The sequence below is a fragment of the Anas acuta genome, chromosome 1 (genome assembly GCF_963932015.1).
Source record: "Anas acuta chromosome 1, bAnaAcu1.1, whole genome shotgun sequence".
Classification (NCBI taxonomy): Eukaryota; Metazoa; Chordata; class Aves; order Anseriformes; family Anatidae; genus Anas; species Anas acuta.
Window position 1 is genome coordinate 202,124,901 of NC_088979.1, and position 15,129 is coordinate 202,140,029.

A 15,129-nucleotide genomic window follows, 5' to 3' on the forward strand; every position below is an offset into this window, starting at 1 on the left:
GTTTGTCCTGGGCACGCTTAGGACAATAAACCAAGCATGGTTACGTGATGCACCTCCAACATGTCCAATAGCAGGGAAACATTTGTAGACAAACAGCTTTTTGGTTTTATTTCAGTGTTAGTTTTCCTTGACAGCACAAAGACTGCTTCTGTGATTAGAGCTTGGGCCTGGGAACTGATTGCTGTATCTGGCTCTGCCACCAGTTCCTTGCGTGACCCCATGCAAAGCATTTAATCCCTCTTTGCATCAATTTTCCGGCCATAAACAGGAGGCAGAAACCTTCTTGCTCAAAGCCATCACCTTGACCTCTTTGCTTACTAGTGCTGGGACTGAACCTCTGTGTCTGTGTTATCACCCACGACAAAAGAACCCACATCATGACTGGGGTCCCTCTGCGATATTTGAACATAGATAAAATAATTTAATAATGTAGATAAATTAATTTAATAATTTAGCAATAATTGAGAGGCGTATGCATGACTCAGCCCTGGGCTCATCTGCCTGTGGCCTCCTGTTAAGTGTTTTCCCATCATGTTTGGGAATAGTTGCTCTTTTTTTTCTCTTCCAGCTCTGTTTTTGTTTTTGTTTTCTCACTCCCTCCCTGTGAGCCGTGCCACAGAGTCAAGTGCTTCTGAGATCTCTTGCTCAAGTGCAATAATGTGACAAATGCAACGTGTTTGCTTTTCCTATTCCTCTCTCACCCAGCGCTTTGAGCTGTCCCACCCCAGGTCTCGCAGCACACGGACCCGCGAAGGGCTTCAGGGCAAATTCTCAGGGATTTCACTGCTGGAAATCAGCGCGTGCTGCCTGCACGTGCCAAGACCAGGCACTGGGTCAGGCTGACAGAAAGCAAAACGTGTGCTTAGGTCTTTGAAGCTGGTGATGGCAGTGATCATGGCACGGTCAGGCAGGGCATTGCTCACCCATTTTCCTCTTCTTTTTTTGCTGAAGTTTGCTGACCCTGTTGGGCTGACTGCAAGTGCTGGGTCTCCCAGTGCTTCCCACTGGGGAGACTGCTCCCTGCGCTAATAGATCCATTCCAGCCGTTTCTGCTGACGTTTTTACTTACTTATTTATATGCCTCCTTAGCTCTCCTCCTTTTCATTTCCTCCCATCACTCTGTGTCCAGACTGTCGGCGGAGCTATCATAAGTGCAATAAGGAATGGCAGGCAGGGTCTCTCTGAGTGATAATTGTGTGCCTTGGGTGGTGTGATAGAGGACAAAGCCCAGAGCTGAGAGGCTCAAACCACTTGACAAGAACAATAATTGTCCCGAAGCGTGCTGCCTGCAGTGACTTATTGCTGTTATCAAATGAAATATCTCCAGGAAAGACAGGGAGAGAGACGGGGCCGGCTATTGACTGGACCAAGCACCTAGGCACCATCAGTGCTGAATATGACATTACTGACAGGCCATCAGATAGGCTGGCCCCACCTGGGTGTCCTTAAAACATCTCTTAATTGAACTTGGAGCCACTTAGCAAAGTGCCTGCCTAAGATGGATGGACCTGGTTCTCATCTTGGCTCCCCTGGTGTAGATCCTGAGGGACCAGGCAGCCAGAAGCAAGAGTTAAAGCTTCTTTTTTCCTGCTCCTATCCTGGGTAAAAGCAGGAAAACTCCTGCATTTTGCAGAAGGTGTTCTGCAGGAGCTGGATTTGAGCTCCTCGGTGCCTCCTGGACGACGGGAGGGGACAGAAGTGGAGGCTTACGTCGGAAAACAAGCCAAGAATGATTGCTTAGTCTAGCATGCATCGCCAACAGAAAGATCTGCTGGCAGGATAGCATCCCTTCAGGGACACACCATCACAACACATCCTCCCACCCTCCTTTGGACCTTCTCCAAGCCTGCAATGCAGGTGCTACGCTCAGCGCCTCATCCAGCTACTCTGCTGAATAAAAAAGCTCGGCTGAAGGGGGCTGATTCAATTTGCAAACAAGATCATACAGCTGTTCCTAAAGCCAGGTGACCCTCGGAGCAGGGGCTCATTGTATCACGGTGGCTCCAGGCGGAATGCTAATTTTGGCAGGAAAGGAAATAATCATGATGGAGACATACCTACAGCACTCCTTTCCCATTGTCTGTGTCCTCTGCCACCTGCTCAGAGCCTGGGCATCTCTGTTCCTTTTTTTTTTTTTTTTTTTTTTTTTTTTCGTATCTGTGTGAATGTTTCTTTCTTTTGTCTGGCTCTCCCTTGCACATCTCTTTCTCTTAGCATCTGGTAAATTCAGAGCAACAATGAAACAACATTTCTCATAGGGGAAAAAAAATAGCCTCAAATCAGAGAGCCAAAGTGCCTTTAAAAGAAGAGAGAAGAAAAGAGAAGAAAAGAGAGGAAAAAAAAAAAGAGAAAAGAAGAAAGGAGAAGAAAAGGAAGAGGTAGGATGCAGAAGAGGAAGGAGTAGAGATTATTCCAAAATAATCCTCTCCCCATGGAGATGCCAGAAGCCCACCTGAGCCACCACCAAATGTGGGGCAGGCGTGATACAGACCCTGCAAGGTTATGGAGTGCCCTGCCCATGTGAGCAGCTCAGGAGTAGCCTGCAGTGTCATGACATCAAATTAAATGTTAAAATCAAGTGTTGTCACAGCACTCAGGCATCACATGAGCAAATACACCCAGAGATTCATTGGAGCCCACTTTGTTGGTTGTAGGTACTACAGCTTCTTGAAGCATGCAGGTAACGTGAGAACAGTCACCATTACCTCTTCAAATCAGGCTCAGTTATTGAGTAACACAAACCAGGGGGCTAAGAGAGACTCTCCAGGGCTGCTGAGGCAGTCAGTCCCCCATTCAGCCCAACTGTGCTTAAAATTACCCTGAGATGCCCCATGCTGGTGCTTGTTTCTGCCAGATAATTTGTGACTCTGAAGGGTGGCTCCGCTCCTCCCTGCTAAGATGCTTTGGATAGACATGTAGACTCTGCCCAGGTGCATATAATATTCCTCCAGCCCCAGGCTTTCACTTTGTAACAGAAATTCGTTTTTAAGATAGCGTAATGCTTTCTTATTTTCTCAACCCTTTTTTTTTTTCTGTGAAATCTCGAATCCGGATGCTCACAATCCACTAACCAGTAATGAAAATCAGGGGGAGGGAGGGAAGGAAAAGAATAAATATGACAGTGTCATTGGGAAAGTTTTGTGTGTGTGTGTGTTTTTTTGTCTTTTTTTCTGACAGATCATGAAACGTGTGAACTGCCTGTAATCTCCAACACGCTGCTTAATGCAGCAGAATATGTTGTGATGGGTTTTAACAAGCCCTGCCCGGCATGGAGTGGCAGAGCTGCAGTGAAGTGGCTAAAGCCTGTAATTAGCTCTTTGACTAATAAATCATCTCATAACAGCAATGCGAATTACTCAAATGCATGTCTGGGAGACACAAATTTCGTGGAGAAGCCTCCAGAGGAGCTGTGCTAGGTGTCCACCACCATGTACCTGCATGGCTCCTGCCCCAAAACCTCACGGGGGCTACCTGGGGTTGGTGTCACCGGTCCTGCAGGTGGGGAAACAGAGGTGTGAGGAGGGCAGAGGGACGAAACAGAGCCTGGGGAAGGCTTGTCTCAAGCTTTTAGCATCTCAGCCTTCCTCGGACCCGTTGCTGGCATTTGTCAGACTGTTTTTATGCTGTTTGTGTCCCTTTGCTAATTCCCCCACATAATAAATTTAATTCTCAGTGCTGACAGGAACATTAGTCCCTTTGGAAACCCTTTTAGATGCAAACAAGGATGTGGCACTGTGAGGATACGGACATTTTAACTGGAAAATAATGTCTGTGGGTCACGGCTAAGGTGCTCCAGCATGGCCAAATGCTGGGACCCAAGGCTTTTTGGTAACACAACCCAGCCCTAAAGAGCAAAAGGGGCAGTTTGCAAGCTACCAACCCTGACTGTAGCTGAAATCAGGTATACAATAAAGTAAAAAGGGCTGTAGCACAGCTCTAGATCCCATCACTCATGGTCCTCCCTGGTCCCTGCAGCTCGCCTGGGGGTGCTGAGGGCAGCGGGGTTTGCTCACCGACGTGTTCTGGCACTGCACGCTGGAGCTGTTGAACCTCAAGGCAGGCACCCGCTGCTCATTGCCCTGGATGTTCAGGATGCACTCGTAGCCTCGCTGGCCAGATTGTGGCTGGGGCAGGTTCTTGGCCTTCAGGGTGATGGGCTTGATCACCTCCACTGGCACCAGGATCTTCTCCGCCTGCAGCAGCTGGGGACAGTCCTGGGGAGAGAGGAGGCAACACAACAAGTCAACCCATGAGTTTCCCCATCCTCTGATGCTCCTCAAACTTCTCACTTGATGCTCTGCAAAGCCTTTGTGTCTCCCTGAGACTCTGCTTGGTACAAGGGGATTCATGGGGCATTGCTGAGGAGGCTCAGATAAGTAGGTGAGTAAGGATTGCTTTTACAAGCCATCCTTTCCCACCTCCTTTTCTGCACTGCATGCAGTCCCTTGACCTTCAGGACTCAAAGAGGTCCTCTGGTGCCTCTTCCTACCTGCTCCATTAACCCCCAGGGTCTGAGCCTGGTTATGATGCCATGACCCAAGAAGTGAATAAAGCCAAATCCGAGCATAATTCCTTGCCTCCCCAGCAACCAATGCACCGGTGTGCAAAAGGCACGGCTGCAGCAAGACATATTGTAAGCCACAGAGCATGGGCTGCTAAAAAGAGAGTTTGGTTTGGCTTAGAAAGGGGCAGAATATTTATTGGAGATGGATTCAGATCTCAAGAAACAACTTTTGCATACTGTGTGGAGATCTCCAGGAAAGGCTTGCAACCAGTTTTGAAAAATGCTGAGTTGGCAATGGGTCCTGGGTTGGGGCTGTTGGTAATCCAGCCAGGTGTGGTGCATAATTTGGGTGTGGGCACCTAAATGGGCAATGCAGAAAGCTCTGTTCAAAGTCAGGTGAATTTTCACAGCTTTAGTTAGAGCAGCAGAGCACTGCTTCTTCATGGTGCAATCAGACAACTGCAAGCTGTGAAATCCGCGTATGCTAGGAAGTTATCAACAATTTAGGAAAATAGTACAGTGTTTGCCTTGCTAATCCAAGGCAGCTTGATATAAAATACACAGCCACTACACCAGGCTACAAACATAAGCATGCCATGTGCACCAACCATGCCATCTTGGTCACCTGTAAGAGCCTGACTGTCCTTTTTTTAAAGTCTTTCCAACTCCTGGATGTCAAGAGAAGACCTGTCCACTGTTTTTCTTCTCTGCACTGTTTGGCACTCTGCTTTCCTTCTTGAACACACTACTGGATCATGATGGCACAGCCACCTTATCCAGAGCAGAGAGCAACACCATTTCAGCTTGTCCTGCCCAATGTTACAGCAATTCCTTGAAGGGAATCCCTGGCCAGGTCCAACTGGTACAAACAGAGACAGGGAAATAACCTGAAGAGGTGAAAGCTTTACCTGAAGTTGTGGGTGAGGGACAAGAGAAGGAAAACAACAGATCCAGGGCTGGAGAATAAGGCAAGTGGAATTTATGGCTTATGAGAGCCTGGGAGCTTGTTAGAGCAGATGGTGGAAACATCTCAGTGAAGCAAATAGCTTAGGAAGATAAAGAAATGGATTCGACGTGTAACATCTGCAGTTACACCAGCCAGGGACAGAATTACAAGAGCCATCAGTCATGACACTGTGGGTGTCAGCCAGCCCATGGCCAGAGGCAGGAGGAAAATCCAGCACCCACCCAACGTGCAGCTGCAGTGAAGTCCTGAAGCCTTCCTCCGTGTCTGTCTGTGCCAGGGGGGATGCCAGATGAAAGAGCCCTCTGTGGCAACCTGATTTCTCATCTGTGCTTACAGGGTGATGCTGAAGGTGTAAGAAATTACTAAGTGCTGATGAAGTTCAATTAGCACAGCCCAGGTTAACACCAGAACCAAGACAGCCAAGCACGCAGTCACTGGAGCTGGATGGAGGCAAACCACCCTGGGTCTGGTTATCTGATGATGTTAACCTGACACAAGATCTTCTTTAATATGTGCTATCATGGTCTGAGGCTAAATGGACTATCACGTTAACTTGTACATGGATCAGAGGTGGCATGCCCACACAGTACTGCATTGCAGTGATGAGCTCTACCACTGCTATGCTGTTTTTCCTGGGGTCCTGGTGCTGTACAAGCACTTCACTGACCAGACACATCTGAGGAGGCCCCAAGAAGTTGAGTGTATGAGCAGTGGAAGGTGCCTTATGCTGCATTATGCTAAAGACAGAGCCAGTGGGGAAAGAGGCTTGAGGGTGCTGGACCCCCAGGTGTCCTCGAGGAGCTACACCTCATTCCAATACTCCCTCGTCTTTCTGTTGTCCTATTCCAAGATGAATTATCCCCAGGGAAATAGTAATGCTGAAATGCAATAGCTGAACTGGTGCAGAAATGTTTGTCTTAGAAAGAAGGCAAGGCTTGATGGTGCAGAAAGTCTTTCCCCCTTTCTGTTCGATGTTTTTGCTCTATCAAGGCACACCGGTGTTAGGGTTAGCCACAGGATTGAGTAGCTACTCAGCATGGAGAAGTGAGAAATAATCTAACCCCGTGTGATTTAGCCCTATAAAATCCTAAGGAAGGAGGGGAAACACCGCCCCAATAGTCTAAGCTATATTAAAATGAGTGAGAGTCCAGTTGTTATCCCTCCAGAGGATGCCACGCATAAATACCTTTTGGGACTGCATAGCTTCACCACCCCCCAGATTCTTCCCTTGCACAGGCTTCCCTACCTCACATGTCCTGGGGCCTCGAAATCAGCTTCCTCTCTCTCTTCTGGCATAAGAACAGACCTTGGCATCATCAACTTTATTATTTTCTTCTCCCGGTTGAGGAAGAGATGCGTTGGCAGCGCATCGTCGGGACAGAGGGGTGGCAAAGCCCTATCTGCCGCCGAGCAGCCTTTTCCCAGGAGTGGGCATTTTGCTTGATGTCTGTCAAACAGCAAAGCCTCCAAAGGGGGCTGGAGGATGGGGGTTGAAGATAGCCCACGACGGTACCTGCAGGCTGGTCTTGCCCAGCTTTATCCCGTGTCCCCCCCCCCCCCCAGCACCACTGGTGCTGTAACCTTTTCGATAACACTTGTTTCAAGTTCATTAACAAGCCGCGATTGTGGCAGCCCCAAAACAGGATTCGTTTGCATATAAAAAGCTTTGCAGGGCTGCGAGGAAGTTCATTATAGATAATTGAAGAGGCAAGCGCCATAAAGAGGAAATCCTCCCAATGTGGCTTTATCTGATTGACCTAATGTTCTTTCTAATTGAAACAGGGGGGGGCGGGGAGGTGGGGGAAGGCAATTTCCTTGCGTGATGTGCCACGGAAAACTGAAGAGCTTGGGCTAGGCTCTGGGTTCAAATTCAACCACAGTACTCATTTTGTAGCCTGTGTCAAGCCCTATCCAGCTTTCTGTGCTTGCTCAGGATTATGTTTTTGAGGTTATTTGAGAGTACAAAACCTGCTCAGAGCAGACTCCGCACCAGGACCCAAGCAGGAGGGTCCTTAAAAATTCTGGGTATTTTCTCTTTACCCTTCCTCTGTGATGTGCATCACCTAGGCTAGAAGAGCACTTTTGGCACAATGTAGGAGAAGCCAAAACACACACTGACAACAACTGGACCAAGGAAGAGCACAATCCCATCCCTTTTGTCTTTGGGATATAATAAATCAAACCTTACCCTTGACTTTAAGGGGAGCTGGTTCAGATTCCAGAGGAGCTAAAATCCAGTTTTATCTGTACCAGAGCAACTTATTTGAAAGCAGACTCTGGTCGATCCATTTTGTGTACGTATTTTCATTATATCCCTTAAATGCTTCCAAATGAGTCAGCCCCTTTAAAATAATATCCTCCACCCTTGCCAATTACTCGTATCAGCAGCAATGCACACCTCAAATCACCAAATTTTGCCAGCTTTCAAGTCGGAGAGCTTTTGTAGCGAAAACACCACATTAAATGGGCTGTGCTCATTGGGTCGATGGTAGTTTAATTTTCCTTATTTATAACTCCTCGTAGAGTGCCTGCAAATGTGTTTTGCTGCAGCCTGCAGAAATAATGAAGTCTCAGTAATACGAGAGCCCCCTTCTCTCCTCTTCTCTCATATATGTGTTATGGCTCTCATCACTGCCCCGAGTCCCTAGCGAGTGCCATCCTGAGGAGTCTGCTAAAAGAGGGGATGAAACCTCTCTGAGGCTACGTGGTCTTAGCCCTGAGCTAATTGCTTTGCTCCCTTTATGGTGCTCCACGCATACGGAGTTATGATTTCTTGGGGATTTTGTCCTGCTGTTTTCCAGGCCAAGCTGGAGACTGACCAGAAACCCTGAGTTATCTTCCTCTCCCAGGTACGAAGCATGTAGGAGTCTTTCATGGTGTGGTGATATTGCACGGGGTTTCTCCTAACCTTATTCTGTGCAGTTCCACACTCTGACATTATTTATGGCCAGGACCACGAGCCCAGGTCTCACCAAAGCTTTTTCCATTTCCCAAAGGAAAATGGGTTAGATTTACTTTGAATGGCAGGCATCCTACATGGAAACAGGTAAATCAGCTCTGAGTTTTAAACACAATGACCCTCCCGCCTACTAGCAGTCTAATACTGGGGTCCCAGTTCATTTATCCTTCCCTGTGCACCCCTTGTCACCCAGAACATTCACATGAGGGAAGCTTTCGTACTTTCCCTTTGTGCTGCTCCCTCGGGATCCCTGGCAGCATTGACAGGATCTCCACCTTATGGGGAGGAAAACTGGAGCTGATCTATTTCTGCCTGCTTTGTAGGTGTGTTTGGCAAGGCAACCACCTCCTGGCAGGAGTTTTTCATCCTTCTTTTCCCAGGAGAGTATTCTCTTCATTCAGAACCAGACACAGACACCAACACCAATTCCTTCACTGTTAGTCTCAATGCATCTAGCTCCCCTTTCCTCCTGCTGTCAGAGAATCGCAGAATCCCAGACTGGTTTGGGTTGGAAGGGACCTCAAATCCCATCTCATCCCAACCCCTGCCATGGGCAGGGACACCTCCCACCAGCCCAGGCTGCCCCCAGCCCCATCCAGCCTGGCCTTGGGCCCTGCCAGGGATGGGGCAGCCACAATTTCTTCTTTTTTGTTGTAGTTATTTTGTTTTTAAAAAATTTCTTTACATATCCCTTGTTCAATGGCCTTCTCTGCACTTGTCTAAGCCATCTTGCCCAGAAGGAACATGAGCACAAAGTACATCTAAGTGGGGACTGTTTCTTCCACACTCAAGCCCTTCTGGATCCCACAAGTAATGATACTCAGATTGTTATTTACCCATATATTATGTAAATAAAATACTTTTTAATGTTTTTTTGTCCATCTGCTCTGCTAAGCTGCAGTGAACTGTGGCTTTCTCACCCTCCCACTCTGTACTGTAACCAAGCCAAGAAGGTAAGATTTGAGACAGGGATTGGTTCTTCACAAAGATATCTAGACCACAGCCTCTGGATGTCCTGTTTTTTAGATAAGATTAAAAATCACTTTAAGAAAGAAAACAAAAACCACCGCCAACAACAACATAACAACAGGGAAAGAGAAAGAAAAGTACGGGAAAGAAGGAGTAAATAATGAAAGCGAGCAAACAAAAAAAGACAGATTTTTTTTTTTTTTTTTTTTTAAATCATTGACTTTAGAGGAATCAGATTTCCCCTGGATAAAAAAGCAGGAAAACAGTAAGATGAGAGGCAGCAGGGACTGCCTGAAACATGTTGCCTGAACTTCTCTCTCGCACCCTGGGTCGGGGCTGGGACAGCACCCGAGCAGCATCACCCCCTTGTTTAGCATCTCCATCTCTGCCACGGGGAGCTTCGGGCTCCGTGGGTGACAAACTGGGTCCTTCGTGAATCACTTTTAAACTCTGACACAACCTCCCAGGCCTGGGATAATTTGGAGAACAAAGCAGCCACGAGCCCGGCGTTCCCCGGCGCGGGAGGCTAGGGGGTGAGTTACAGTCCGCGCTGTGTTTACATTATTACACCACTAATTCTTAGCATCGTAAAATTATATTTAAAATTTACACAAACAGTGCTGGGGAACATTATTAGGTTATAAAGTGGATTCAGGTCAATGCTTCGCAGGCAGGCTTCCAAGCTTCATAAATTTCTGGATATACTTCCCCCAAATTTACATCAGCACCAGCAGCAATCAAACCGGCTACAAAAAGCTCACCCGGTCAAAGAATTTTTTAATGCACCATATATTTTATCTTCACTTCCTAAGTTTACAATGCTGTTAGCCTGATTGATGGCGTACTTACTTATTGGCACAGCAAAAGTAATAATACGCGGAGAAAATGCTCAGAACTTTAAAGGCAGCTGATGAGGAGAAAGCAACAGGATTTATGGGAAGTGTAAACATCTGCAGAGACAACAAAGGAGTAATTGAGTCCTTGCATCGCTGTCACTTCTGGTGGTTACTTTCTAGTTTAGAGCCTTCCATGCACTCAGGATCAAAAAAAAAGCTTTCTTTTGACAGATATTGCAAGAGATTCTGGGAAAAGGTGGAGGAGCTGTGGTCCTGTTTAAGCTCTGCCCTCTCTAGTACTACGTAGCTCGATGGTGGCTCGCACAGATTAGTGTACAGCCATCACTGCTGGAGCACGGGACACGATCAGATCACCAGCAGGTCATTAGCCCAGCTGCCACAGCCTCCTAGGTCCCTGGTTTCAGCAGTGTGAAGGTCAGTGGGCGATGACTGATGCTGGTCAGCAAAGGGTGGGAGCTCAAAAAAAAGAAGATAAATGAAGATGTAACCTCCTCGTGTGGCTCACGGCTCAGTCCCTTGATGGGGAGCAAAGTGGCACCCCTAGGCCATGCAGGCAGTGCTGGGAAGTGACCCAGGGCTGCCAAGAGCTGGATGCCGACCTAGGACAAGTCTGCCTCAGAAACCAGTCCACACATCTCTGCTGATCAATGTTAATGATTTTACCCTCCTTTAATTCTTTATTAATAGAGCCCTTCTCAGCTGTTCCATTACTTCGCTGTGATCAAGGTCAGGCTGCCATAATTAGCCAAGCTCTGCATTTATCCTTTTTAAATTGAGACACAACATTAGCTTTTCTTCAGCCCTTTGCCACTTTGACACATGCTCAGAAGGAAAAGTAATGATCCGGAGAGCAGGAGCCTTCTGGTCAGTGGATGGAGGGAGTGGACTGGCGAAAAAAAATGTAGATAATTGTGGTGTCATTGGGTACATCTGCTCAAAGGAGAGATGTGGAAGCAGTCTCTTTTCTGGTATTTCCTTCGTGAAAATTGTCTGGTTTTGAAATCGTAAGAAATATGAGTGTGTACATTGAAGAAGGTGATGTGTGTAAGGGAGACAAGATAACTTTGTGGGAAAAAAGTCCTGAATTCGTTAAATAAAACCCTGGTTAGGTAAGCCAGTCCTCTCAAGATATCACACAGTAAAATTGTATTGTGCAAAGCCATGGGAGGCATGGGGCAGAGAACAGCTGAGTACAACCAGCTTCTGATGCATTAATGAATTTCTTCTTTAATTAATATTCCATGACTCTGAATGCTTCTGCCTAGCCTGACTTCTTCTGTCCTTCTGCAAGGACTTAAATTTGAGGTTCTTGAGACCTTTCATGCATAATAAAGCATTGCATATCCATACCCTGCATTGTAATCCTAACAAGGCTGCAACATTTCAGCACTGCAATCGTACCTCTTACTGCTTATCTAATGGGTACCAATAACAACGACATGTAATTCTCCAACAAAGATAAGTTTTCAATATATTTGTGCCCACAAATGGGTTTTGCATCCCGAAGGAATATTCTCTAACCAAGGCTTCCTCAGAAGGAATGGGGAGACTACAGCTTTGAGGCCAAGCTGTAGTGTTTTCTTCATAAGAGAGGAGTGAAAGTCTCTAAGTTTTTAGGAACTTAGTACCTCTGGGAGCTCCACTCAAGGCTGGAAATGGCCATTGAGTTCAGAAGTCAACAGAAGGACAAGCAACAGATGGGTTGGACGTGCACACGCAGACCACGCTGACACTATCCTGCTTCCTTCGGAAACCAGGACATAAGTCCAAGGAATCATAACACCCCAGGCTGCACGCTGGGAAGGTCAGGACAATGATATCATGGCTCTTATCACCCTCCTCCTCACTGAGGTCTGTGACAGCATGAGATAACACCCAAGCCAAAGCAAATGGACTCGTACGCAAAGACGCAGCAGGAGAAGGAGGAACTGGGCTCAGCCTCCTGGAGATGCCCCAAGCAGAACAGGAGACACAGTCCAGCACTGCTGCTTATCTGTGGCTTCAACATCCTGAGAATGTTTCTCCTTGGCCAGATCCCAAAAGCTCCCAAGTTCCAAAGCAGTGAACACAATTGATGCTACAATGGAGAAAAGCAAAAACTTCCTGCTTGAGGGTCAGGCCACCACTCCACGCTAAGACCGAACAGGGAATTGTCTTTCCTCTTTGACAACAACTTTTCCCTCAAATTTCAAGGTGTTGCACAGATCCTAGCTGTCCTAACAGATGTTCAGATAGTCTGAAAGCCCTGTAGCCACTTGAGGCATCGCAATGACATTGGACTGAGTCAGGCTATCAAAACAGCATAAGCTCTTCCTGATGTTATTTCAAGGGTGCTGTGTTGGCGGGGACAGATGAATATTACCCTGTTGCATTCTGAGATCACTCTGTCCTGTGGGATAAATAATCTTACATTACATAGATGAACAGCCCAGCTGGTACGTACAGCATTTAGCAGGGACACGGTATTGAGTATCAGATGCTTCTTACATCTCCATTCAAAGTAATCTCCCTGAAGAAGCTAAAGCCTATGACCCAAGGAAAAAATGTGTGTATTAAGGGAAGATGAATTGCTCATAACGAGGCCTTTTTCCATCAGCTATCAGTTCCTGTTGTGGTCTGATTCCTGGTCTCAGCATGGACATGATGGAGCTGCCCTGCCCCAGGACAGATTTCCTGCAGATCCATCTCCATAATAACCAGAAAACCTAAAAGTAATTGCAACTGAACAAGTTACTAGCCTTTTCCCCTGCCAGCTGGAACACCGTGGGGCAAAAAATCTCAAGAGATGACAAAAGGTACCCCAAAATAACAAAACATGCCTTGTCACACACAGACCTTCCATCTTCTTCACCTAAGTTTAAGTCAGGGCAAATGCTGGCTTACCACAAAAGCAAATTGCTTAATTAGTTTGCAAAGACTCAGAAATTTCTTGTGAACAGACCCAGCTCCAGGTACTAAGCACTGCACAAGCACATATGATCAGAAAGTGCTTACCCAAAGCACAAGAGGCTGTGAGAGACACAGAGGCACAGAAACCTGAATGTGTCCAAGCCAACGCAGAGGTGGGAATAAAATTTTCACCTGCTGAAATAAAATCCGTGGCCCCATATAATGCCTGATAGTGTCTCTGAGCAGCTTTCTCTTATATTTCCATGCTCCAACATGCTTACATGAACAAGGGGAACACTTTCTGCCTGCTCTGCAGATGCTGCATTTAATTTCTTCTTATTATTGTGTAAACGACCACCTCTGGAGTGGAAGTATCCACAACAGGACACATCTCCATTTCTGAGAAAGGGCTTAAATGATGACCAAGGGCTGAAATTCCACAGCCTGGAATGCCAATCCACCGGGAGCCCTGAGCTACAGCTCAATCCAAACCATCAGCTATAACCCCCTCCTGGATCTCCCCACCATCCTCCGGACAGGATGCCAACAGGACAGGACACACGCTTGGAAACCCTCCTAAAGAATTAAGCAGCTGATAAACACCAACCCCCCCGCTGTTAAAATGGATTTGCCATGAAATGCCTGCACCACTATGCCCCATCCTATCCACATGGGGTGCAGACACTGTCTTTTAGGGTCTGCATGCTCTCTGCTGCCTGCCCGGAGCTGCTCCTGGTCCCCACGCCTCCCCTGCTGGTCCCCTGCCTGCTCACAGCACTTGGGTGCAGCAGGTTTTCTGCAGTTTCCATAGAAACTACACCTCACATCCTCCCCTTAATGATAGACAGGTGCCAGGATGAGTGAGAGGATGATCAACAAGCAGGGAAGGATTCACTCCTCTGGTACTGGCCTTGCTGACACTGTCATTAGCATCCCTGAGAAATAAGAGAGACATTAATTTGATTATTTTTTTTTTCTCCTCCCTGCACTGATGCTTCCAGCAGCTGCTTCTCTGGCCGGGTTAACGGGGGCTGGAAACAGGAGCAGGAGGGAAACTGAACAGTTGCCACAGCAACGACTGAAGAAGCATCATCAGAAGGTTTGTCCACGCAAGGGAGCGAGGAGGTCACCAAGCTCATCAGGTGTCCCTGGGGGTCCTCTGCCCTTCCCTGGTGAAGCCACACGGGTGTTTCTGCAGGGGTGCATTTGGAGGGAGCTGGCACCATGCCTTCCCTGTAAAGAGCATGAAGCAGGACATTTGGGGTCCCTGGAGACCTGCTTGCTCATCTGGAGCAAGCTGCCTGCCTAAAGCCTTCCCTGAGCCAAGCGGAGATGCACCAGCAGGGTGGCCAAGGGTGCTGAGTTTCCTACAAAGCCCGTGATAAGGAGACTTGGGCATTACTGGTGGCAAGCTGAGCTGCCCTTATCCCTCCCTGCCTTCTGTTTCACCCCTTTCTTCTCCCCAAAATCACCCCCAGGAAAAACAAGCAGCATACCATGGATAAATCAGTGCATTTCATTGCAGACCCTGCTCTCCATTCAGCAAGCACCGGGCGAAGCAGTGCTCTACTCAGCAGCTGCTTTCCAGCATGCAGCTCACACAGCTTTCTATCGCTTTTGACAAATTAATATTTGAAGCAGTCGTTGCTTTTATGTGGGTTTTACTGTCATTAGCACGTACAACTCGACATAAAACACTTTGGTGCGAGATCTTTTCTTCTCGTCTCTTTTTTCGGCGGCAGATGAAAATCCTTTTAATAAAAAGCTTGTTTGGGGGAGGAAGAAAAACACACACACACAAATCGGCTGAGCAGGGAAAGATGAAAACCTCCTTCAAGGTAATTAAATGATTATGTATCTTTTAAACCCAGCAGATAACAGATTTGTTATCTGGGCCTGCTTTTCGCTTTTGCCTTTTTTTTCCCTCTCTTTCCCCCCCACAAAGCTAAATTCCTTGCAAGGCCCAGAACAAGATAGTGTTCAT

General features: G+C 47.2%; 1 protein-coding gene across 2 annotated transcripts in view; it reads right to left on the reverse strand.

The window, feature by feature from the left end:
• Positions 1-15,129, reverse strand: part of PLXNA4 (plexin A4) — a 405,534-nt gene that overhangs the window by 81,780 nt on the left and 308,625 nt on the right. For both annotated transcript variants that reach the window (XM_068670106.1, XM_068670107.1), the window contains exon 10: positions 4,014-4,214. In XM_068670106.1, the coding sequence (XP_068526207.1) occupies positions 4,014-4,214 (201 nt within the window). The remainder of the gene's footprint in view (positions 1-4,013; positions 4,215-15,129) is intronic.